Source organism: Coffea arabica, chromosome 1e (assembly GCF_036785885.1).
Source record: "Coffea arabica cultivar ET-39 chromosome 1e, Coffea Arabica ET-39 HiFi, whole genome shotgun sequence".
NCBI classification, from domain to species: Eukaryota; Viridiplantae; Streptophyta; class Magnoliopsida; order Gentianales; family Rubiaceae; genus Coffea; species Coffea arabica.
This window is the reverse complement of record NC_092311.1, coordinates 48,511,088-48,536,454: the sequence shown is the minus strand read 5'-3', so window position 1 is coordinate 48,536,454 and position 25,367 is coordinate 48,511,088. Positions and strand designations below refer to the sequence as shown.

The window sequence follows — 25,367 nt, the reverse complement described above, 5'->3', positions numbered from 1 at the left end:
CTCGTGCTGATCAGGTATCTGCACGTTCTCCTCATTGAACCTCTGCACATAGGAGCGCAGTGACTCGCCGGGGGCTTGCTGCAGGTTCAAGAGGTAGGCTGAGGTCTTCGTAATCGGACGAGATGATACGAAGCGGTGAATGAACCGATCTATCAGCTCATCCAGTGAGGAGATGCTCCTCGGTTCTAAACCCCAGAACCACTTTCGGGCCGTGCCCTGTAGGAAGATGGGGAAAGCTCGGTAAATTACCGCGTCGGGGACGCAATAGAGCCGAAAAGCGGAGAGGAAAGCACGGAGGTGATCCTCAGGGTCACCTCGGCCATCGTAGGAACGCAGGGCGGGAAATTTAAAGTTTGGGGGGACCATCTCCCCATTGATGTCATCCGTGAAGGGCGGAGCCCTCAGGTATTCGGCTGCTAAGCCTCCGGGACGCCGAGGTGGGTTCTCAGCTCGTTTTCCCAGGAGGCCCCGTGAAAACGCCCGGGAGATGGAAGCGATTTTGGATGTCGCTTTAAAGGAGGCGCGCCTGGAAGTGCTCCGAGAGAGGTGCCCCTCATCGGAGTCTTCGCCAGAAGGCACTTCAGGGGACTTCGTCGGTCTCCTCTTGGAGGATTCAGCTTTTTCCTTCCCCTGCCTCTTGAAGTACCTCCCCAGTTCTTCGAAAATGTTCGGGTTATCAGCCACGAATTCGGCCATCTTAGCGATGGCGTCTTCATTGTGGGGCTGAGTCCTTGGGGACCCATGTTCCTCAGAGATACGATCTTGCTGGGCTCCGGATGTCTGCCCAGCCCCAGTTGAGGGAACTCTTCCGCTTCTGGAGCGCGTGGATCTCATTTTAGCAGTAATCTCGTTCCCACAGTACGGCGCCAATTGAAGAGGTGATTTTTGTGGGTAGTTGAACCGACCAGAATCAAACTCCTCTGAGATGAAGTGAGGTGTATCCTCGTGTCCAAAGTGAATGGCGGGGCTTCTCCCCTGGTGTCACTCCGACGGTTAAGTTAGAATGGGAACGAGAGAAATCGTAGTATATGAGAATGAACAGTGTGCTTACTTGCGAAATGCACAGGAGGGGTATTTATAGAGGGGGAGTAGATGCCAGGACGGAGGGTTCATGCTGGTGGGACCCATGTCCTGACATTACGGCTCTGTTCCCTGCCAGGAGCCCTGACTCTGACATTGTAGCCGCCTGGGTTGGATGACGGGGGTCCTGCGCAGCAGTCATTAAGCATCTTCCAGTGCTTTTCAGATAAAGCACTGGCCCTGGGCGTTGTCAGGGGTGTTGACATCATCAGCGTCTAGCCGAGGTGGTAGCCTGGGGTGCAGAGGTCATCCAAGTAGGAGACCATGGACCGAGCCGAGCTCAGGGTCCGGATCGGGGAACGGCTGTGTTCGTTTAGGAAACGAAACGAGGTCACCTCGGCCACAAGGTTCTGCCGAGGTGAGCCCCTCACAAGACGAATAATATATAGCAGTCAGCAGGGCGCGTACTGCTTTTTCCTAGGCAGCAAGGAATCTTGTCGGGTCTTCTTTTTCGTTCTTGTCAGTAATATAAGAATACTTAAATGTTAGATACAAATGTGAGTGACAACTCTTACTAATAATTATTACGTGAACTATATTTGTGTATTTGTTTAAAGTAAAAATTTTTTATCAAAAGAATACGAAGAGAGATAATTTGATTTGATTAGGTCTACTTTCGAAAATCCATTTGTTATTGGCATGTTGAATTATTGGATACAAATCAAATGAATCCACTTTTTTTAAAAAAAAATTTTATTCTATTTTGTGTCTCATGATACAAGAAAGATGCAAAAAAGAAATAAAAAATTGTGAACTCACTATTACAATCAGCGCTTAATATTGCATAGAAGATTTGGTGACATTTGGATTGCAGTTTTCTATTAAAAAATGTTTTATATTTTTTATGAATATATTTTTAATCATTTTTTTATTTTATATATATCAAAATTATTGTAGTATATTTTTAAAAAATTTTAAAAAATAGTAATCTAGACATTAAACTTTGGTTTCAAAACAAAAAAAAAAAAAATTGGTCGGACCTTTATCCATTCACCCAAAGTAGATAATAGAATGATCCTAAAATACTCTTTTTGGATTGGTCATTTTTTCAAAAATAAGTTTTTCAAATACAAAACTACAGTAATACATAAATAAAAATAACTTAAAAATATTTCATACATACAATATATCAAATATTTTAAAAAATATTTATAATAAAAGTTTTTCATATACATTGTTACAGTAAAATTTTTCAAAAATATCTCCAAAACCAGCTAATCCAAATGGAGTAATAATAAATGAGAGGAAAAAAAAAAACCAAAAGAGCGGATTTGAGCAGGAGATGCTGACAAATAAGCATACTGTACAGTGGGCCATGACCCGTGAATCAAAAAGCGCGGATGAATTTCTTACCCAGTCATCCCCTATTTTAATATTGAGCTATATTTTGGTATTTATCTTATTAAGATGTATATTAAGTATCTGAAAAATTAATTGGTAGTCTTATGATATCATTAATTTGCCTACGACCTTAGTATCACAATCACAACCACTTTCCCATGCTTTATCAAATGGCTCAGTTTAGTCAAGTATTTTCCTCATTCAGGCGCCACGTTCCGTGTCAAATTTGTCATCTTGTGGATCCATAATTTCAGATTTGGGTTGACTTGAACAACCCAAACTTTGACCCCCAAAAAAAAAAAACCTATAGTTCTCCCCACCTCTACCCCCACGCTCCCCAACTTCAAAAAAAAAAAAAAAAAAAAAAAATCTAGATGAATAATGTAAAGAATAACTTATGATAAAGAAGAAAATAATTATATAATGAGATTCTTTGTAGTTCATTTTAATCTTCCTAATCGATGAAGGACTTGAGCATGTTGGAGGCTTGTGAATCAATGTTAATTCATTGAGTTAATATTATATATACAAAATATCGAGTTCAAAAATAATTCTACGCCTAAATTAGATTACGCTTATCCCAATAAAGTCCAATTCTACGCCTAAATTGGATTATATATACAAAATATCGAGTTCAAAAATAATTCTACGCCTAAATTGGATTACGCTTAACCCAATAAAGTCCAATTCTTCCTATCTGTGTAAAAGCTATAATATTTATGAAAAATTGTATACATTTTTTAAAGTTCTTATATAATAAGTCTAACGGGATTATTTTCCTACTTAATTACAATACAGAATATTCATCAAAATATCATTGTTAAAAATTATCACTTAATTACAATTTCATAGGTTCATTGGAATATCACTTCAAAAACGAAACATTTAAAATTGGACCAGCATCAGTTAAGCCTGTAAGCCCAATCGCATAAAAAACGCGTGTCTTGGGCCTTCATAGTAGGCCGTAGTCTGGTCTTCGTCAGTTTGATGAGGACTTTTGTCTTGGAGTGATCTTGGGTCAAGATCATAAAACTTGACCCGTAGTTTTATAATAATGTGTGATTGGGAGAATAGAAACTTGACCCGTAGTGGTGTATATGACAACCGTGCATTATACTGATCTTACCAAAAAAAAAAAAAATTTGTACATTACCCTTATAGTTTTGACGGGGCTACAAATGCTAAATGGTTTCAGGTTCCAACATTTTATATGGCATCAACTATCATCTCTAGGACTAGGGATGCTTATTGTTGAAGCTCTTCTCTTCTGAATTATCCCTTCTGGCTTCTTTTTCCTATTATTTGGCCATGCCAGGTGCGACAGGTCATTATTTGTGAATGCTGTAATTTTCAATCGCTTTTTTGTAAGTAGAACTTAGTTATTTTACGAGGGCATAGGTTGTGTATTGTTTAAAGGATCCATTTGGTTCTAGCTAGATTTACGGATTATGAAAGAAAAAAAAAACTTAGCAATTGCTTTTAAATTCTTTTTCGTTTGAATTCTGGAAACATTTGCATGTGAATTACCTGGAACTTCTGTCAAGAGTTTAATATTGGTGTGGCCTTCTAGTTTAGGGCTACGATTATAAGAACCTTAAATGACTGAGTAATCTGTTGAAGTTTGCTTTTGCCATACATCATTATGAGATTAAGAAAAGAGCCTGAATTAATTGATTGGATTTGTGGAGCACGGACCAATAAAACTCTCCGTTTCTTCTATAACTAATTTACTTCCGTCTAAAAAGACTAAAAGGAAAGCAAAAGTACTCCCCAATCTCATAACTAAAGATGAAAGTCACCACTTTTTTTGGTGCTTCATTAAACAGACACGAGGATTTTTGTGATTCCTATGTGATTGTTGTTGTGGGGGGGGGGGGGGTGTCCTATCTGTAACATTGAATTGCGCAATCACTAAGTCTATTATGAGGACGAAATAATTGAGTAAAAAATATAATATCTCTACAAATTAAAGGGATACCATAAATGCCAAAACAAGTGCATTTTGGCAGCCATAGTAATTGATTGCCCGGCACTGGAAACGACTCAAAATATATTTTGTTTAACGTTAAATACTGCGCCCACGTGTCCAGAAAGTTTTGGAATTTTATGATGTGAAATCGAACTTCGAAAAATGATTGTGAAATGAGAATCTACTTCTACGGCAGACAATATCAAGCAAAACTGAGAGTGAAGTCAGAAGGAATTAGCGACTAAAGTGTTGTGCAGCAGAGTAAGGAGGAAGAAGAAGAAGAAGAAGAAGGATGCCACGGACCAGAATTTCAGGGACATTGAGTTCCCCTAAGGTGGACCTGATTATCGACACGGGCAACCCTTTCCTCAACCTCACTGTTGATGGCTTCTTGAAAATCGGCTGTGTAAAATTCCCATCTTAGATATTCTGATTGGGATCGGTTCTGTTTGACCAATTATCAATTTCTTCATTTTCTAAATTCCATTTGGTGGTTGGTTTAATTTGTTTTTTTTTTTTTTTTTGTTTTTGTTTTCTTCTTCCTTGAATAGGTTGCTGCAACCAAAGCAGCCGCAGAGGAAGCATATTACATAGTCAAACGAGGTTCATTTTTTACATTTAAGTATTTTCAGTTCGATATGCATGCGTTTATTTAACAAATTGCAATTTCTGCTATAAGCATACAAATGTTACTAGGATTAAGTCAAACCCTTTTAACTTGACCGGAGAAAGTGGGAATTTTCTCAAATATTTTACCTTCCTTGCTTTGATGGGATTTACTTATATTGCATGATGACTCTAATTTGAAAAAAAAAAAGTGACATTTTCTACTAGTAGCATAAAAAGTGTATTGCGCATGCGACAAATACATGCATTAAAGAGAATTTCTTGCAGCTTTTTTCTTTTTGGTTTGACATGGTTTATTATGCAGGGAGTATTTCTCATCACAAGTTTGAGGATTCGGTAAGATTCTAGGAACCATTCTGTCTCTTACATCTATAGTTTCTGTCATTGAAAAGCATGGCTAAACAGGTAAATTTGATTTCAGTTTTGTTTGAGGTGGAGTTCTTGTAATGATACTGGTAGTCTTGCTGAATTTGTCTGACACTTTTGACAAGAGGACAGTCAAGACGCGGGATAATTAGTTATATATCTAGCAAAACTATAAAAATCACTGGAAATGGCGGTCAATTTCTGAGTTAACACTGAGACATTGTGAGAATCATGCGGCCATGTATACCGTATTTTACTAGCATTCTGAGGATTCTTTTGTAGTATATGATGTATGCTTAATGGCTGCAGTTGGTCACATTTCTAATGCAAATGAGTTTCCTGTGTTTTTCAGTTGAAGAAAATGTGCAAGGAAGGAGCATACTGGGGTGAGTGTCACTTGAAATTTCTGTTACATATGTGACAGGAGATCACTCAGACAAGAGACGAGACTATTCTGGTTTGTTTTACAGACTGACAATCAGTTGAAGTTCATATCTTCATTTCGCTTACAGGAACAGTAGCTGGAGTGTACGTTGGACTGGAGTATGGTGTAGAGAGGATTCGGGGTGTAAGAGATTGGGTAATCTATCAACTAAATCTTTTTTGTACATTCACATGAGAATCTGTCTTCATGCATCAATGTCCATGTTTCTTTCAGCCTGTAGGATAGGACAGCGGTTGGCTTCCAATCACCCCTTTTTAGTTCAGAATGGGTAAATGTGGTATAATACTGAATACAAGTAGGCATGTTTCCCACTTAGATTAATAATGGCCACAGGCAAAAGATGTCACAGAACACTCTACTAGACATACAAATGGTTATCGCTTCATAACAATTGGCAACATTTGACAGGGTGGACAAGCTGCAATATGCTTATCTTTCAGTTTCAGAAGCATCCAAAAGCTGTGACCTACTATCTGTCCTAATTCTTGTCTGCATTGACATGTTTTGTTTTGATTTGGCTGGATTTCACAGTCTAAGCATTCTTTCTTATAAGATCTTTCTGTACAGTGAATTTGTTCTGTTTATAAGGTCGTTTTAAGCTGTTTTGCTTGTTTCATTTGTCCATTTGCAGAAGAATGCAATGATTGGGGGTGCATTGACAGGAGCTGTAATATCCGCAGCTAGTAACAAGAACAAAGACAAGATTGTGATGGATGCCATTGCAGGTAGTGCTATTGCAACTGCTGCGGAGTTTATCAACCATTTCACATGAAACATAGAACTAGCCTTGGGTCGTGATGCAACACTCAGGCATATCTCATGTTACATAGTAATAACAGCATCAGAAGATGCTTATCCATCTGGGGACCAAACCATGCTAATCCACTTTTTCAGGATGTTTTGTTTCTGTTGAAATATGAGATTTAGCATATAGCAAGGTGATCATAAGGCCGCTTAGGCCTGCTGCCTTGCTTTGTTTTATACTCCAATTACATTTCAGCTAATCGACTAGAGTGATTACTTTTACGACTACAAGTTTATGTTGCTCTAAAGAACCTAAATGTCTGTTGTATGCATGAATGTTAGAAGGTTCGCGACAGAGAAGCAGTTCAAAATACCTCATATTTCCTCCACATGTTATTCAAGGTGTCCGCTAAGGAATCAAATAAATCCTGAAAAGCGAAGGAGGATACCCATTCTGGCATTTTTTCTGCTCACAGTGCTAAACCCATAAACGAAATATGAGTATACTCATAAATATGAAAGACAAGGCAGGATAGGGCACCTTGACATTTTTGCTTTTCGATGTGCTCTGGTCACAGGTGACAAAGTAACTATACTCCTTGTAAATATGATACAGAAGGCAGAAAGAGACCAAAAGCTCCCTACCAGAAGAGATGAAGAATGGAGAACACCTCTTGGAGATAGGGAGTAAATATTATTGATAATCAGATTTAGACAAGGGATTTGGGGACTGAATTCGTTACAAGCTGTTCGATGATATTTCCCTTTGGCTTTACTGATATCTTATACTAGCAGGAAGGCGGTGGAGGGAAAATCAGTTACAACCAATTCCCCTGCCGTTCCCTTTTTGTTACTTTCCATTTCGGGTGCCTTGCATGTGACCAGCACGTAAATTGTCCATGCATGGCCTTACTATTTTTGTGAGTTAGTTACATGCGATCTGAACAAACAAAACAAATTGCAGAATAGAAAATACAAGTTACAACCAATTCCTAAAGTGCCCTCTGGTAATCTTTGTGTGCGTAACAAAATATGAAGGCTTTGAATATCTCCGTCAAAGATGCAAAAATTCTGAATGCCGCGGATGTGATAACTAAATTCCCAAATTAAAAACCCAAAGTTCAGATACAAAGTCCATGACTAAACAAGCTCACATTACTTCCATAACAAGACTGCTAAGTTAATTAGTTCCTAACATATCAAGTCAGATCGAACTTCATTATTTTGATAGTTAAAATCCGCTCGACATGCCCCAAAAAGTGAATCGCTATCTATGCTGGTGACATTCCCATCCGTGAGGTGTGAGTGTACATATAAGCTACAAAGCCGCATTTGTAGATTCTGTCAAAGAAACTCGACATGAAGGAATCGATTCTTTCCATTGGCCTGTTAGAACCCATAGTGCAGATATTTTAAACCTACATGAATAAAGCAAACACAAGGTTTTAAAATTATACAACATTAATCAAAAGGAAATAACTTGTCAACTAGAATTATAATTGTACTTACTGGTCAGTAGAGACAAAGGTGAATGCTATTCCACGTCAACATTTTTGAAGCAACCTTGAAATCAGTGTCAAAAAGTGGCAGCTTCAGAATCTCAATACCATCCCCAATGGCATTAAGCAGGATGCCGGTCAATACTTAAAGCTTAAGCAAAGAGGAGAGAAGTAATAGCCAGAAATGCAGTACTTGGTCTAATGGTCTAATGTTCGGGAGAAAGCGTGGACAAGTTTCAAGAATCCTTGTGCTTACGTCAAGAGAGGTAAGCATGTCTTAAAAAATGGAGCTGAGAGTGCATCTGAAATATAACCACCGACAAGCAGAAGCAAGCATTTAAGCAGCATCATGCCGCCAACTTTAGCGCGTGTGGGACAAAAGGTCCAGAACTAGTAGCAGAGTGATTTTGCATTAGATATCTCTTATCCATAAAATTCTGTTTGATCAGCTCAACAACGTATGCAAATAATTATAACGGCTTACACTACAATCACTTAGGAAACTGCTCAATGAGTTTCAACAGGCTATAGGTCTCAGAGTCCGGTCTAGACCCTCCAAGAATCATCCTCTTCAGAAGATTTGGTTCATGTAGTTTTGCCTTAACATACGCCTTTATCAATGTATTATAAACGAATGTATACCTTGTATAGTTGGCTTTCTTTAATTCTTCAAACAATTTCTCTGCATTTTCAACATCACCATTGTCTGCAAAAATATCAAGTATTGAAAGAGTGGTCTCTAGCCATGGAGTGGACCTCCTAACTTTCATGCTCACTGAAATATCCATTCCCAATTCAAGGGTTTTGATAGCTTCATTTCTTAACCCTGCTTTCAAGCAACCAAGAGCAAGATGCCGGAAGGTAATAGCATTAGGTTTGCATCCATTTTTCTCCATTTCTTTGTACAGGCTGGTTGCTTTTGTGATAAAACCATGTTTGCAGTACACAGATATCAGTGAATTCAACTGCTCTGTAGATTTCAATCCCTTGACTAATTTCATTTCTGCCCAAAGCTCTTCAGCTCGATTTATGTCTCCTATTCTGCCAAATGCTTCAACTGCAAGCACAAAACTCTTAGACCTAACATTTGGTAGTCCCTGAATGATGCTCCAGATTCTTTCTAGCTGAGTCCGCATACCCAAGTATCCATACAGTATAACAAGAATGTCGTATGTTGACCAATTGTTTCCACTTGTCGATTTCTCAATAGCTTCAACATAAGCTTTACATACAGTAGACAACCTCGCCACAGCATGTGCAGTAGCTAATATGCAGTAGGAAATCTCATTTGGCTCAACATTTGCTTGTTTCATATCACCAAACACTTTTGCCAATCTTTCAATGTTGTGGTCATTAGCTTCTATCTTTAACAGAATGTTGTATGTAGAAACATGTTGAACCACCTTGTCTGCTCTCATCTGGGTCAGAATTTTCTGAATAGTCTTTTTCCGGCCAGGAGATGAATGAAGAATAATGAGGCGATTGAATACTAGATATGATATGAGATGGCCCAATTCCCTCATTTTCTTCATATACGAAAGTGAAAGCCTTATTAAGCCTTTGTCCAAGCATGCCAATACAAGATTGTTGTAGAGCAACTCATTTTGATACTCTGATGGGATATGAGAAAAAAGGCTCTCACCTTTTGATACCCCATGAAGCTTAGTAGTGAATTCCAGTAAGTACGAGTAATCTAGCTCCTTCGGCCTGTAGGGTCTCTCCCTAATGACCCATTCCATTACCTGTCAATTGTTGAAACAATTACGATCTCTATTTCAAAAATGCTTCCATATCCCGAAGACTCGCAGTAACTGAAAATTGCTATATCAAATGCATTGTATTCAAATCTAACAAAGGGAATTAAAGATGGCCTATTTCCAACTTTAACCACTTTTAGCCTTTTACACACTGAAAACTTGGTTTAATCATTTTCACAAACATGTATGATGCATTTTATACGAAGAAAAAGGTTAAAGGGAAGTCAAGAAACCTCAAGGGCACGTTTGTTGGCTTTGAATTTACGCAAACGGTTGATAGTATGAAAAATGTCGCCTCTGTGAATTGGGAAGCCATCACGCATCCAGCTCTGGAAGGCTGAAGCAACAGGCTCTCCTCTTGGCAGCTTTTCAATTCTCCAGCTCAAGCTCTTTGCTCCTCTTTCTTCGTTCTCTACTTGTTCTCTCTCCGAATCCGAAGTTTCTGGGCACGGAATAAGGGTTGGCTTTGCTGTTTGGGTGCAAAAGTTGGGGCCAAAACAGCGGAAGTGGCGGGGAGAACATAAAGGGACGGCAATTGTTCGACGTATTGCTCTTAAGACACTTTGTTTATGAACGACTGCTACGATTTGCATCTTTTGGAGGGAAACTCCGACAATGGAGAGTAAATAAGGGAAGTGATTCAATCAATTCAACGCTAATGATTTGAGGTACTTTCATTTGGGTCTTTAGCCTTTGCCCCCGTTGTCACTTTGGTCCTTGCTCATTTAAATGATACTAAAATTTCTACAGGGCTTCTTATGTATGCAGGTGACTGACTTTGAATTTCTTTATTTTCCAAACTTGAATTTAAATGGGTTAGCCATCCATATAAGGTGTCTACCTTGCCCGCCTTTAGACTTGAATGTACCATTTTGATCAAAATGCCATAGAGGGGAACATAAAAAGCCTTTTTGATTGGAAATATCAAAATACAGATGAATGATTTCTGCACTGGAATCATACAAACAGATGATCTGAGAGTTCCGGTTAATTTTAGTCTTACCCTTAGATCAAGTTATCTGGCAAAATTTCATCGTAACTTCAGCTATCAGCTCAGGGAACTCTCCAGTGAGGAGGGTCGTAACAGCAGAATAATTCGCATGACAAATTTCACCACAGTGAAGGAATTATTTCAGTAGTACTTTTAATCTTACACAACTCATTGTAGTCTTCACGCTAGCATCAAACAAACACAAAAAAAAAAAAAAAAAAAAAAAAAAAAAAAAAAAAGAAAAGGGACACGACCAGAACATAGCCATAAGACATCAGCAAAATCCAGAGTGGAGATCTGCAGAAGTCATGGCTTTCTTATTTAGGACAAGCTTTACCACACACCATCAGGAACATTAACAACTGAGGCTACCCAAGGGTCGCATCATAGTAGTCATAATTACTAAGTGGAGATCAACAGATCAGTCATTTTTTCATCAACAGTTGCAAGGGTTGCATCGGCAGCTTGGTGCACACTTGCAGCCATGACCTCCTTCTGCTACGAAGCTTTTCTCGGATCCCTCGGGGAAACTGCATAGGGTACAAAATACACATCAATCCCTCCAATCAAACAAACATATATCTGTTGTTTCCCTTGTTTTTAGCTTTCATAAGCAAAAGCTTTACATACATGTTCACTGGTGCTACCCCTTCAATCAGGGTCACAGTTGTGTCCTTCTCGACATCAGGGTACATTCCGCAACTGTCAGTTTAACATTTTGGTAAGCAACTCAAGAAGACTGAAACAGATGAATTCTCGACATATGAACTTTAGCAAGACAATTATCAGATTCAAAAGTATATGTATCATAAGAAAACGTATTTATCAAAAATACATATTTTCTTGAAGACATATTCAAATGCAAACAGTAGTCCAGCAGCAGACTTAAAATATGTCTGACATCTAATTAGAAGTCAAACAAAAGATTGGAGGACTGTTTATGATTTGTGAAGTGTTTACCCTCCGCAGCCGCTGCCACAATTGCGGCCAGAACCACAGCCACTGTATCCTCCACAGCAAGACATTTTCCTTCCAATTTTAATTCACCAATGCAGACTTAATCGAGTTATTTGCACAGCAGCTGGCACCTATTTATAATGCAAAGGGGAAAGAGAGATGCTGGTGATCATCCACAATACCAGCCTTCTGATATTTGTGTTGTTACGTGGAGATGTAGAATAGATTAATTGATAATTCCTACCCTTCTTAGTATTACAATACCAGCCTGCACGTCACTGTCATATTGAACCATTCATGTCGGTTTTTTGGCTTCTGACTTCGATAACTCATGACATTAGCAGAATGGAGCATAATAAAACCCTGTTGAAAACTTATAACTTCTGAGAACCAACCTTTCTTTGCCCAATGAAAGCAAGCCTTCTGCGATTATCATAACTTGTATCATTGAACCGTAGGCATAATATCAAGTTGGCATCAAAAAATGATTCAAATAATCATACATTAGAACAATGACCAATGTATTAATCACATCAGTTGCTAATAAATATAATACCCACCCCAGAGAACTTGATAAACACACATGTAACCGCAGATGTTGCTTGAAAATGAATAATGTTATCCCCAGACATAAAATATTAATCCCAGTACAAAGTTTCTTTCATCTGGATCAGTTGTAGCACAAGTGCTTACGCCAAACGTGCTTACCTGTGCTTTATTTTTTGCGCTGTTGTCAACGTCTTCCAAGGATTACCCGACACGAAATGACAGGCATGATGCTTGCCTCTCAACTTACATTATCTCCGATCTGTACCTATATTATTGCAAGATGAAAACCTACATTCAGACGATTATCAAAATGTGCTGAAGTCAACTTGATGCAAACCAATTGTTCTTCCCTTGTCTGCTCAGTCTAATGCCCATAACTATCAAATCAATATCGAATCATGGTTAAAAGAAGAAAATTCACGCCACAAGGCCAAGACCATAAAACAGAATGGTCCGGGGAATGAGTACCTATAATAGCAACGCCTTGGTTCTCCATCGGTGCCTTAACTTAAGGCTGGGACCTTACGCTTATGTATCCCACTTGAAAGAGACAAGTTTTACATAGGAAATTTCTCATTTGTGTGTGAAGCACCAATTTGATTAAATTCCCAAGCCCAAGACTCCAAAGGTGAGAATACAAAAAAGCTCCGTGTGATTAAGTTAACCTATGGAAAAACTCATTTATAGTTTCAAATCATACATTTCGCTCCCTCATGGTTTGAACTAATTTGAAATAATAACGAAAATTGTCAAAATTGACGGAGGCGGATGAAATGACACAATTATCCTAATATATATAAGCAATAAAAGACCTTCTAACAACCATTCTATTACTACAGAAACGTCGGAGGAAATCCTCTCAGTGTAGAGGGAAAAGTCTCTCTCTTGGGATTAGAGCCTCCCTCCCCCCAGTGGTGGGATCTTCAGCAAACTCAAACTTTTTCAAAAACACATATTCCCGCGACTCCTTCTCAGAGAAACAATCCAACACCAAATTTTTTATGCCTGAATCTAATGCAGAGTTAATACAGTACTAATATCACCACTAGTTTTCGAAGGTTGTCGGAACAAAGGAAGCACAAAACACCATTATCGCTCTGGCCCATGTCGATGAAGGTGTCCGACCAAAAGAAGCATAAAAAGTCATAAATGTCTTGGCCCAAGGTAAGCTAAAGCTTGTTTAACTTGTTTTCCCTGTGTTTATCTCTTTGTCTTTTTCTGAGGTAGTGTTGTGCTGGTTATCTTTGTTTGTTTGTGTTCCCTTCCTGTCGGTTCTTGTGTGTACTTTCTCCTGATTGGTAGACGTTAAGCTCTTGCCTTTTGTGGGGTGGAAAGGTAACACTTTTTGGAACCTCTGACTGTATCTATGGAGGGGGAGTTAACCGAGCTGTTGCAGAAATTTTCTTTGGCTGGAAATGAGCTCTCAGGAGCTATCCTGAATCTAGAGGACCTCAACAGTGGAGTTAAAGAATGTGAAGGAAGTTTGATAGGTAGAATTATGGGGGAAAAAGTTGCGAATTTTTCAGGGGTGAAGAATTTTGTAGCTGCTGCTTGGAGTTACCCCAAACACTTGACAGTTATGGAACTAGGGCCCAATTTATTTCAGTTTAACATTCCTAGCCTAGAAGAAAAAGAAAGGATTGTGGAAGGGGGTCCGTGGGTTATAGATAACCAAGTGATGGTTATTAGGAGATGGTCAGAAGGGATTGAAGGAAATTATAGAGAGTTTACTATCGCACCTATGTGGGTGCAACTGTGGGACTTGCCTATACATTGGTTAACTAAGGAGGTGGGTAGGAAGATTGGGGCTGTGTTTAAGGGAGTGAGAGAGGTTATTGTCCCTCAATCTGGGGGAAAAGAGGGTAGACACCTCAAAATCCTAGCCCTTGTAGACCTATCTGTACCTCTCCTTAGAGGCACAGTGGTTCAAACAGCAGGGAAATTGAAGTGGGTAGTGTTTAAATACGAGAGATGCCCAGACTTTTGGTATAATTGTGGTGTTGTGGGTCATAGCGAAAGATCCTGTAAAGAGCAGAGAATTACGATGGCAAGGCTCTCAGAGAACCAATATGGTCCTTGGATGAGAGCGGTGAGCACCAGAAGTCCTAGTAAGGAAAGACCTTTGAAACCTGAGCTGAGTAAGGACAGAAGGTACTGGAATTTCCAGAATGGAGAAATGGTTGAGAGGGAGAGGAGTAGGTCGCAAGCAGAGGAGAGACTGTTGGAGTTCCTTGAGAATGCTGATAAGAAAAATAGAACTAAACAACTTCTGGATAAGGAAAGGGAGAGTAAGAGCTTAGGGACCTCCAATAAGTGCACGTCCATGAGCCTTGATTATAGCACAGTAGTTAGAGGCCTTGATGCTGGTGATCAGCAAAGGGTTGAGGGTAATCTAGAACCTTGTATGACTGACCAAGCCTTGGTGGGGGAGCGGATAGAGCCAGTAAGATTGGAAGTGAGGGAGGAGGACACTGTCATGATTTCACCAGGGTTAGATCCAGTAGATAGGAACCAGGAGTATAGTGTAGGGGAGACTGATATCCAGGACAAGCTCCTGGTAACTAGTAAGGTCCAGGAGGCGGTTAAGAAACAAGCTAATAGGTCCTATAGGAAGCTTAAGAATCCTGTGGTTTCTAGAAGGCCCTTAAAGGAGTTGAATGGTCAGGATCTTAGTCTTATAGGAAATGGTAAAAGGAAGGTGCTGCCTTGTGATGAGGAGATGGAGGATTTGCAGCAGCAACATGTTGTTTGTAAAAAGACCAAATCCATGCTGGAACCTATCCAGTTTGAGAGGGAAGGAGAGGAGGTGGGGGCTAACCTTTATGGGGCCCCCATGCAATTATGAGAGCCTTGGTGTGGAATTGTCAAGGTGTGGGGAGCCTCTTGACAGTTCCCCATTTGAGAGAGGTGAATAACCTCCTCTCTCCTAACCTGATTTTCTTGAGTGAAACCAAAAATAGGAAACAGGTAGTTGATAGGATAGCTAGGAGTCTTAGATTTGATAACAGTGCTGTGGTGGAGGCAATGCACAAGGCTGATGGTATGGCTTTGTTGTGAAAGGAAGACACTCAGGTGGTAGAGGTTTTGCAAACAGCCTTTACCATCGAAGCCAAGATTGAGGACTTGGATCTCAAGTGTATTTGGTGGTTTATAGGAGTATATGCGAGCTGTGATGCTCATATCAGGAAGAGTCAATGGAAGGTCCTCCATGAGAGAAGCAGACTGTGGGGTAACAGATTTTTGATTGCTGGGGATTTCAATGATATTCTTTCTAATGAGAAAAAATAGGGTGGCCTGGTTAGAGAAGAGAGGAGCTTTAAAGATTTTAAGGAGTTCCTGGATCTTAATAACCTGGTTGACATAGGTTTTGAAGGTCATCCCTAGACTTGGAGTAACCACTGGGATAATAAGGGTGAGATTAGGCAAAGACTGGACAGATGCTTGGGAAGCATTGAGTGGTACCAGACTTTTGATAAGGCAAGTTGTCAGCACATTGACACTTATGCCTCTGATCATAGTATGTTAAGTTTAAACACTTGTACAGGAGTGGGAAAACAGAAGAGAAGGTTTTATTTTGATAAAAGATGACTTCAAAGGGAAGAGGTGTATAGGGTAGTAGAAAGAGCCTGGCAGAAAGAAGAAGTTGGATCCCGCATGTTTAAAGTTACCAAAAAGATTAGAAATTGCAGGATTGAACTTTTGAAATGGAGAAATACTTTCAAAGCCAATTCCAAAAGCAGGATTGAGAAGATAAAAGAGGAGCTGAAAAGGTGAAAAACTCAGATTGTGAGAATAGAAAAGGGAAAGTTGCTGAGCTTAAGAATCAGCTTAAAGAAGCCTACACGGAGGAAGAAAATTTCTGGAGTCAAAAAGCCAGAATCAACTGGCTAAGAGAAGGTGACAAGAAAACTAAGTTTTTCCATGCTCACGTTAAGGGGAGGAGAACTAATAATAGAATTAGAAAGCTGCAGAAGGAAAATGGCTCTTGGACTGAGAATGAGGAAGAGGTAGTTGCAGAAATTTCAGAATACTTTAAAGATATTTTCACTAGTGGAGGCAGGAGGGATATGTCAGAGGTTCTGGAGGATATTTCACATTCCATATCTCAAGAGATGAATGATAAGCTTACTAAACCAATAGAAGAGAAAGAAATCAGAAAAGCTCTTTTTTCTATGCAGCCTGAGAAAGCTCCTGGACAGGATGGCATGTCTCCCCTGTTCTTTCAAAAATTTTGGAATATTGTAAAAGGAGATGTCATCCCTGCTATCCTTTCTTTCTTTAGTACTGGCCATATGCTCAGATCGATAAACCACACTGTCATATCTCTTATTCCTAAAATGCTGAATCCTACTTGCCTGAAAAACTTTAGGCCTATTAGCCTGTGTAGTGTGATTTACAAAATTATCTCCAAAATCCTGGCTAATAGGCTAAAGCCTATTCTAGACATTTGCATTAGTAATACACAATCAGCTTTCATTCCTGATAGGCAAATTCTAGACAATGTGATCATAGCTCATGAGTATATGCACTACCTCAAAAATAAAAGACAAGGCTTAGATGGATACATGGCAATCAAGCTGGACATGGCTAAAGCCAATGATAGGGTTGAGTGGCATTTTTTGCAGGCCGCCATGCAGAAGATGGGTTTATGTTCACAATGGATCAACTGGATTACTAGGTGCATGCAAACGGTTACTTACTCTTTCAACTGCAATGGAGAAACCAAAGGATTCATCACACCAGGGAGAGGGATAAGGCAGGGAGATCCTCTGTCTCCCTACCTCTTCCTAATCTGTTCAGAAGGCTTTTCAAGCTTGTTGAGGAGAGCAGAAGGAAGGAAAGAGCTACAGGGGTTGAAAATTAGTAGACAAGGGCCTATCATTTCACATCTCTTCTTTGCAGACGACTCATTGGTTTTCTGTAAAGCCAGCACTCAATAGGCCAATGAAATTATGAAGATCCTCAAGACGTATGAAGAGGCATCAGGTCAGCTGGTTAACCTAGATAAATCAGCTGTTTTCTTCAGCAAAAACATCTCCCTGGAGCAAAGAAAGGAAGTATGTAGTGCTTTAGGTGGAATGAAGGAAATGACACAAGGGAGGTATCTAGGCCTTCCAATGGTGATAACAAGAACAAAAGACCAAGTGTTTGGCTTCATCAGAGAAAACATGAGTAGAAAGCTTCAGTGTTGGAAAAATAAATTGCTAAGCAGTGCAGGCAAGGAGGTAATGTTGAAGGCTGTCTCCATGGCAATGCCTACTTACGCCATGTCTTGTTTTAAAATGCCAAGGAAAATGTGCAAAGACATCACTGCATTAATGGCCAACTACTGGTGGGGAGAATCAGATGGAAAAAGTAAGCTACACTGGCTGTCTTGGAAAAAACTGGCTCTCGATAGACCTGAAGGAGGCTTGGGATTCAAAGATATAGAGGCCTTCAACAAGGCTTTGTTGGGAAAGCAGTTTTGGAAGTTATTAACCAAGCCAAACCTTCTTATCAGTAAAGTTCTTGGAGCTAAGTATTTTCCCAAGGTCTCAATATTTAAGTGTAAAGCTCAAAAAAATGCCTCTTGGATTTGGCAAGGGCTACTAGGAGCCAAGAGGTTCATAGAAGAAGGTGTAATCAGGAAGATTGGGAATGGAAGAAACACAAACATCTGGGAGCATAAATGGATCCCAGGAACAACCTCTGGTAAGGCTACTACCCCAAGACCTTGTAACAACCCAATGAAGATGGTGCAGGAGCTTATAAGGCATAAGTGTTGGGATAGAAACACCATTTTCAGAACTTTTAACCAGAATGATGCAGAAAGGATCTTGAGCATTCCTATCAGTCTAATAGGCAAGGAAGATAGCTATTTCTGGCAGCATAATGGGGGAGGTTGTTATTCTGTCAAATCTGGATACAAGTTTATCATGAAAGGAAAGGGCAGTTCTGAGGAGGCACAATCAGACGAAGCAGGCCCAAGCATAGGGGAAGGAAGCCAGCAAATGAGGCAGATGTGGAATACTCTGTGGAAGCTGAACATAAAGCACAAGATTAAACTGTTTATCTGGAAGTGCATTACAGGGGCTTTGCCAGTTAGGGAAGCAATTTTTAGAAGGACAGGGATGGGTGATCCGTTTTGTAGAGCCTGTGGGAAAGCATCAGGAAACAGTGGAACATCTCCTGCTAAGCTGTCCAAATACCCTAGACATCTGGAAGGTGGCACCAATTCAATGGGATGGAGGTCGAGACCAGCAAGGAGATTTCAAACGATGGTGGTGCAAGATATCAGAGGCAAAGGCAAGGCCAGAAGGAACACAACATATTGGACTGACTGCTAACATTTTGTGGCAAGTGTGGAAGGAAAGAAACAAACAGCTTTTCGAAGGCCAAAGCAGAAGTCATCCAGTGAGGACTATGAACAAGGCCTAGAAGGAGTGGCTCGAGCAAGAGGAACTAATGAAAACCAAGGACAGAATGAGTACAGGAGAAACAGTTGCTACTCAGACAGTGCATCATCAGGAGAATGAAGATAAGGAGTCCATAGTACTTCAAGTGATTTCAACTAGTTGGCAGAGGCAATTGTCAACTGGAATTGGAGTCATAGCTGAGACCTTTTCGCACACAAGGATTGCAGAATGGGCACTAAAGGAGAGATCACTTGGAACCAAGCTCCTTGACGATGCAGCAGCAGTCAAACTGGTCTTGTGTAAAGCTTTGGAGCAGCATTGGGGCAAAATCAAAATGTTACTCCAGAACAAAGAGTTACTAAGACAGTTAAAGAATCCGAGCTCCCTAGACAGTTGTTTAACAACTCTGACTGATGACATTATTGAGTTACAGAAAATGTTTCGTATGTGCTCCTTTGAGCTAGCCAGGGAAAATATTATGACTGAATGTAAAAGTTTAAGTTCTTATGCCTTAGGCATTACTGTGGATGAGGAATGGTATTTTCCTCAGTGCAATTGAGCACTAGTTGTAAAGTCTCTCGAGCCGTTGCTCGCATATGTACAGTTCCTTTAGTTTATAAAAATCTTATCGTTTCGTCAAAAAAAAAAAAAAAAATTTACTACAGAAAAATCCCCTATGGTTACATGTTGCTTTTATTTATTTATTTTGTACATAGGAATAAGGTAAGTTGTATTTGAAAGTTCTTATTTATTTATTCTGTTTATAGAAATAAAGTGAATTTTATTTGAAAATTTTTATTGATTGATTTTATATATAGAAATAAGATGAGTTGAACTTGGAATTTTATTTTTATTTTTTAATTTTATGAGTTTTAAGGATTTAAATAAGTATATCAGCTAAAAATTTGATTTAAAAAATCATTTTCCATGTCAAGCAACTTCAAACTTGTTAATTTAAATGATTTTTGTCAATTTTTCATATTAGTTCAAACCATGAGATACTAGATTGTATGATTTGAAATCATAAAAGACTTTTTCTGTAGGTTTGTTTAACAACAAGAGGTTTTTCTATCTTATAATTCTAAGGATATAATAGGTATATTAACTAAAAATTTATTTGTTTCCAGTACACTCGCAAAAGAAATGCTTGTACTTCAAACACATTAATTTAGACGATTTCCGTCACTTTGTTAAATTAGTTTAAAGTACGAGGTACCAGAATATATGTTTTGAAACTATAAGAAGTTTTTCTATATGTTGGATTAATCTTAAGGGGTTTTTCTATATTTTACCCTATTTAATGCCATCGAAAACGTGGATTATTCGTGCAAAAATTTTAAAGTATGCCCTTATGATAACGTTAGGATATCCTATCAATCGTTCCACCTGTCTCTAACTGAACAAGCGTATGCGCTAACGATATTTTATTATTTGAAGAAAGAAATTCCCACTCTTTGATTGACAGTAAATTGCTTCATTATCTTATCTCCCTAAAGAAGTAAAGATTAAGAACCTATTCTCAGATACCAATGTCAGTTCAGCTTTTAGAAGAGCAAACCATTTCATTCTCAGGGAACAGCAGCGATCAGGCTGAATTGGGAAAAAAAAGTGGCAAGCTAAAGCACAAGAAATATTAACAACAGATATTTCATCCACACTAGATCGAAATTCCTGTGCAGTATCAAACTAATAAGACAAATCAAACATTTTGTATCAAGAATGATGCTACAACATATGGTGAACTCCAATCACACATCAATCTAATAATCTATGTACAATGATGCTAGAGCAAAATTTCAATGTACAAAAGCGCAATTGGCACTATCCGAAAATGCAAATCAAGAACATAAAAGTTCTTCCAAGAGTTCATCAAAAATTATGTCTTCTACCTCAAGGCCCACACACTCACTTTCCAACTGTAGGTTCATCCAACCATCATCCTTCCCCATGTCCAGAGCAACAAGGCACTCAAGTGATTGCTTTTGCTCTGTCTTCAATTTCATCAATGTATTAACACTATTACACATCTCATCAACAATACGGTCACCAACTGGAAATGGACGAATATAGCAACTAGAACCCAATGCCTTGGGATAATACGGGAATGATCTCCCATATAGGTGGAGTAGCTTCTCATTAACTAGATCAAATAGAAGCTGATGATGATAACAGCCACAGTAGTCCTCTGCTGAACATTCTTTATGCCAGTAAGCTTCCATTTCATCGAATACTAATGGGTCTATTGGCTGGTTAGATGAGTGCAATGTCATGTGGAACGCATCCTTGCCAAAGCCTGAGTTTTCAAGAATATCTTTCACGTAATCTAAATCAGCATCGTATTCATTGTAAGATCCAACAAGCTCAGCATCCTTCACAGGATCTAGATTTGGCATACTAGAAAACAATGCAGAAGGTTCCATATCGAAGCTATTCTTGCAGTTGATCGAAGATTCCTTGTCATCAAAATGAGCGCAACCTAAAAGAGTAACATGTAGAAGTTTCTATTAATCATTAGAGCAAGGGTAAGAAGTTACACCAAGTAGCTCTATCCATAGTATGGAACTCTTAGACATTTTTGCAGTAGGAGGGGTCAGGATAATGGAAAAGACAAAATGAAATAGTACTGGATGTTATTGATTACCTTCTGAGGCTTGGAACTCTAATGAGCTAGACGCATCTTCTTCAAAGCAAGTCTCGAAGGCAGGAACAGGACTTGGTCGTGGCAATTCACAGGGATCAATGGCAAAACAGTTGCTCTCTTGCTCCGAGTACGAAGTTCTTTCGCCAACTGTTAGCGCATCATATTTTTCTTCAAGATCTTCGACACTACCCAAAATTTTTTCTCTTGATTCACCCAAGTTCTCCACGTGGTTAGCACGTCCATCTCTTTCTTGTAATTCATTTTGGTGTACAGACTCTTCAACATCCCCCGGTGATATTTCTTCTGTGTTTGGAGAAACGACTACAGGCTTCAATTCATCTTGACAACTATCCCTTTCGTGGGAACCATTCTCCTCCTCCACTGTTGAAATTGGCCAACCGTCCAAATTAGCATCACCATAGAAGGAACAATAGACATCAACATTAGATACAGAGCGAATTCTTCTAAAACGTGTAGAAACATTTCCACCAGATTCCATCTCATATTCATTTTTCAACTTTAAGCTCCTCGACTGGTCTAACTTCACTTCCTTCCCAAAATTATTCTCAAACAACCAAGTATATTTCTCCATTGACTCATTAAGGGAAGAACTTCTTCTATGAGTTCGTTTACTTTTGCCAGAAGAATATTCCTCAGCTTCATAAGAATTGAAAGAATTTCCTTCATCGACTCTGCAGGTTGTAGTGGTTTCATCCCTATTATCAGAATCTTTTTCTAATTTGGTAGAGACATATCCACTAGAAACTTCACTCAGGACTGAAAGATCGGAAGAGTTGGCTTGATCTCTACCCTCCTTGACCTCAAAATGATCCAACTGCTTACTTTCCTTTAAAGGTGTGAGCACTTCCTTATTCACTTTATCTGGTTCACTAGTATTCTCTAGGATAAAATTCAATGCTTGACCCAGTTTGCTGCCTCTGTTAATGTACTCGAGAGGCAGTGATTTTGAGCGGGCATGCTTTGGACGCTTGAACTTGTCCAGATTTGGCATTAGGGAACCAGTGGGCAACTTCTCCCCTTTTGGGGCAGACCAAGTTTCACTCTGCTTTTGCTTCAATGTGCTAGGTTCAAGGCTTCTTTTCTGCAAGAAATCAGCAGCAGGGAACGATCCTGACTTGTTTAATCTTGCTTTTGCATTGGAACCGGGGGAAGTATGAGAGAATTTTCTAAGGCCGCCATCTTTATCCTGTACAATTTCCAGAAACAAGTCCTTATTTACTTTAAAAATTTCCAGAACATTGGCATGTTCTCTCTCTTTTGAAGCATCCTTGACGCTCAACTCCTTGAAACTTTTTCCATGTGCATCTCGCTTGTTCTGGACATTCATCTTTGGTGGAAGTTTTTTAGCACTATTTTCCTTGTTGCTGGGAAAGAAAAGAACTGGATGTTCCCAGTCAGTGCATATTTCACCAAATCCCTGGTCTGGAGGCTCTAGATGATGGATTGAATAAGTACGCTGCAATTTAGGTTGAGAAGCATTGCTTGAAACCCGTTGTTTGCCATTGCCTTCTTTTGACATCTCTTCTGCAATCAATGATTTTATTCTAGCTTTCAGAGATCTTTTATGGTTTGAGCGAGACTCCTTAGCACTCTGACAATTCAGAGATATTTCCGTTATCAGCTAGTCCAACCAAAAAAAAAAAGCTAACAAATGTGTAGTTATTTAGAAAACATACGGAGAGGTGTTTTTCCTCCTCATATAGCAGCTTTTGCTGTTCCACGGGATCATGAAGAAGTTCCTTAGCTTTGGAATTTCTGCTGCCTGAGGAAAAAGGGGGCTTATGTTAGTAAGACAGAATAAAGAGATCACTTTACAGTACATATCCATTCAAACTTGCACGACACAATCAATCAATATGCAACAGCAAGGAATTAGATTATTGGTAGAGATACAGCATCAGCATTGATGGTTTGGCATCAGTAACTAAGATTTGATTTGGTATTTGAGATATCCAAATCTTCAATTGAGAGTACTAACAGAAAAATGTTACGCATTCAATTTGCTTGTCTCTAATTTAATAGAGTTGGATAAGAGATAAACTGATGCTTAAACATAAATTCGAGTTACACTTAGCATATGATCTATGAACAATTATTCAAAGTCTTCGGAGAAATAGATGAGAAATTTGAATCAGAGAGGATCGTAGGAGATACCAGCATGCACCAGTAATGAAACTGATTTGCTGCAATGCATCTAACGACGACTGTGAGACATTATGAGAAGAAAGACGGTGTGCATAAAAAGAAATGGCTTACCTTTGATACGTTTTCGTGGAGTTATCTTCTGCAGAAGCATCCTCTTGAGATTAAAGTGCCATTGATGGTAGTTGATGGCATGTACAAAGCCCCACATGCAGCTCGGATGGACATGTTCAAGTTCATCTAATTCATTAACATGCCTCGTATACGCGTTCTTTTCCATGTTAAGACCGCTCTCACTCCACTACCCAATCAAGTCCTAGTCTAATATATTCTGTCCAACCTGCTAACACATCCAAATCAAACAGTCAGTCTATGATCCTTTTAACTGCTGGAATCATGTGAACCCCATCACCAATTTAAACTCAGGAAGACAATCCATGTCCAATATAAGTTACATCATACATGCCCGGAAACCCAGTACTCTCAGACTGCTCCCTTGGGAATTAAAGGAGCAAAATTCAAGTTTTTAGTACTAACTGTTACATTTCAATTTTTATTGTCTGCGCTTGGCAATCGTTCAAAACCTGGTAGCTCAACAAACCTCAAAATTTCACTGTAGCTTGCGTTAAAAATACAAAGTAGGAGTTTTTCCGTTTTGAGAAGGAAAACAATATGGTCAGCTATTTGGATAGCCATTTATCTGAAGAAAAGGTAGGGTTCAGCATAAGCTCAAAAAGATGAAATCACAAACCAGAATTGATCAAAATAAATTTGTTTCCAGCATCAATAAAGCAAACACCCTTCAGTATGTAGAGTTTGGATATCAAGGAACCAAACCAAGAACTCAAAGAAGAGATGCAGGGAAAGAAGTACTGGTAATCGATCGATTTTGACAAACACGTACGATAAAACCCAGTAATAGAAAAGAAAAATACCAGAAGGAATTGAAAAGGAGGGCAAATAACTTACAGTTCATGAAACAGTTAATGATCACATGTAACAGACACCTCTCCACAACGTTGTATACCGGAAATTCCCAACTCGCGAACAAAGTACTAGCAGAACCAAACAATAGAGGCACTGGAAGGCGGGTTACAATAGAGGCAGCGGAAGAGCCAAACAAGAAAGATAATGTCTTGAATAGTAAGCAGGCATGCAGGAGACTCTAACTTCTGGCGGCTTTGAAGGAAGACAGAGAAAAGTAGTAGAAGACTTGGACTCGTATATATGTTGAATGTAACAGTAACTTTTTTACTTTTCTTATCTTGTGGGATAAATTTATGAGAACATTAATGAGAAGAACATCAATTTTAGGAAGTTTTATGTTTTGGTAAAATTTGACGATCGACTAGTACTACAAAAACTGTATAAAGGAGAGAGAATTAGAAGATCGTTGTTATTAGTTAGTCGTTCGTTAGCCATTTTCAAGAAAGACTACAAGAAGAAGACGCCATCCAAACCAATTTAGGCGCCAGGCATTTGCCCGTCAACTACTTTATCTATACGCATTTATTTGTGTACCATCTTTGTTTTCTTGTTTTTTCCCCCGCATTTTATGCAGGAGTTTTTTAGATTTTGCTAATCTTTGAGGTGGGACGCCAACAAAGAATGGGTCAATGGAATAAGTTTGCAAGAGATTAGATTAAGATTAGATTACCAAAACCCCTCAGCCATCAAGCCCACGACGTAGTACTAGTCGCCATTAAAACTTAACCACCACTGGTTATTGAAGGTTCAACTACCGTACTTGAATGTAGGCTGAAGCTGAGCTCAATGAAAGTGACATTTTTATCTAAAAAATAAGATAGGGTTTTTATGGTGCTTTTTTCTACTAGAAAATCAA

At 39.1% G+C, this 25,367-nt stretch overlaps 3 protein-coding genes across 4 annotated transcripts; 1 reads left to right on the top strand and 2 right to left on the bottom strand.

The window, feature by feature from the left end:
- Positions 1 to 3,607: 3,607 nt before the first annotated feature.
- LOC113709752 (outer envelope pore protein 16, chloroplastic) lies at positions 3,608 to 6,863 on the top strand. The gene is made up of 7 exons (XM_027232605.2): positions 3,608 to 3,736; positions 4,587 to 4,796; positions 4,942 to 4,993; positions 5,322 to 5,353; positions 5,736 to 5,769; positions 5,896 to 5,963; positions 6,460 to 6,863. Exons 2-7 carry the CDS (start codon positions 4,683 to 4,685, stop codon positions 6,598 to 6,600), a joined length of 441 nt encoding a protein of 146 aa, XP_027088406.1. The 5' UTR covers positions 3,608 to 3,736; positions 4,587 to 4,682; the 3' UTR covers positions 6,601 to 6,863.
- Positions 6,864 to 7,199: 336 nt separating this feature from the next.
- LOC113709736 (pentatricopeptide repeat-containing protein At1g07590, mitochondrial) lies at positions 7,200 to 12,099 on the bottom strand. Its single transcript, XM_072060186.1, has 5 exons — positions 11,780 to 12,099; positions 11,450 to 11,521; positions 10,062 to 11,349; positions 8,082 to 9,813; positions 7,200 to 7,990 (listed from the first exon to the last, which is right to left on the bottom strand). The coding sequence occupies exons 3-4, from the start codon at positions 10,419 to 10,421 to the stop codon at positions 8,563 to 8,565; spliced, it is 1,611 nt and encodes a 536-aa protein (XP_071916287.1). The 5' UTR covers positions 10,422 to 11,349; positions 11,450 to 11,521; positions 11,780 to 12,099; the 3' UTR covers positions 7,200 to 7,990; positions 8,082 to 8,562.
- Positions 12,100 to 20,378: 8,279 nt separating this feature from the next.
- Positions 20,379 to 24,925, bottom strand: LOC113709720 (uncharacterized). 2 transcript variants are annotated; one of them, XM_027232577.2, is made up of 5 exons: positions 24,494 to 24,925; positions 23,639 to 23,867; positions 23,059 to 23,144; positions 21,362 to 22,973; positions 20,379 to 21,196 (listed from the first exon to the last, which is right to left on the bottom strand). In XM_027232577.2, exons 2-5 carry the CDS (start codon positions 23,802 to 23,804, stop codon positions 20,559 to 20,561), a joined length of 2,502 nt encoding a protein of 833 aa, XP_027088378.1. In that variant the 5' UTR covers positions 23,805 to 23,867; positions 24,494 to 24,925; the 3' UTR covers positions 20,379 to 20,558. The 2 variants fall into 2 exon arrangements, with proteins under 2 accessions (XP_027088378.1, XP_027088370.1); XM_027232569.2 differs by having other exon boundaries at positions 23,639 to 23,864.
- Positions 24,926 to 25,367: the final 442 nt, after the last annotated feature.

Bases quoted from the DNA above. Each gene is read 5' to 3' on its own strand.
- LOC113709752 (XM_027232605.2), top strand. From the start codon at position 4,683: ATGCCACGGACCAGAATTTCAGGGACATTGAGTTCCCCTAAGGTGGAC. The intron at 4,797-4,941 runs GTAAAATTCCCA...TTCCTTGAATAG, and splicing joins GCTTCTTGAAAATCGGCTGT to GTTGCTGCAACCAAAGCAGC. The intron at 5,964-6,459 runs GTAATCTATCAA...GTCCATTTGCAG, and splicing joins TTCGGGGTGTAAGAGATTGG to AAGAATGCAATGATTGGGGG.
- LOC113709736 (XM_072060186.1), bottom strand. From the start codon at position 10,421: ATGCAAATCGTAGCAGTCGTTCATAAACAAAGTGTCTTAAGAGCAATA. The intron at 9,814-10,061 runs GTTTCTTGACTT...AACAATTGACAG, and splicing joins CCAACAAACGTGCCCTTGAG to GTAATGGAATGGGTCATTAG.
- LOC113709720 (XM_027232577.2), bottom strand. From the start codon at position 23,804: ATGGAAAAGAACGCGTATACGAGGCATGTTAATGAATTAGATGAACTT. The intron at 22,974-23,058 runs GTATGTTTTCTA...CTGAATTGTCAG, and splicing joins AGGAGGAAAAACACCTCTCC to AGTGCTAAGGAGTCTCGCTC. The intron at 21,197-21,361 runs GTAATCAATAAC...TTACTCTTTTAG, and splicing joins AGAGTTCCAAGCCTCAGAAG to GTTGCGCTCATTTTGATGAC.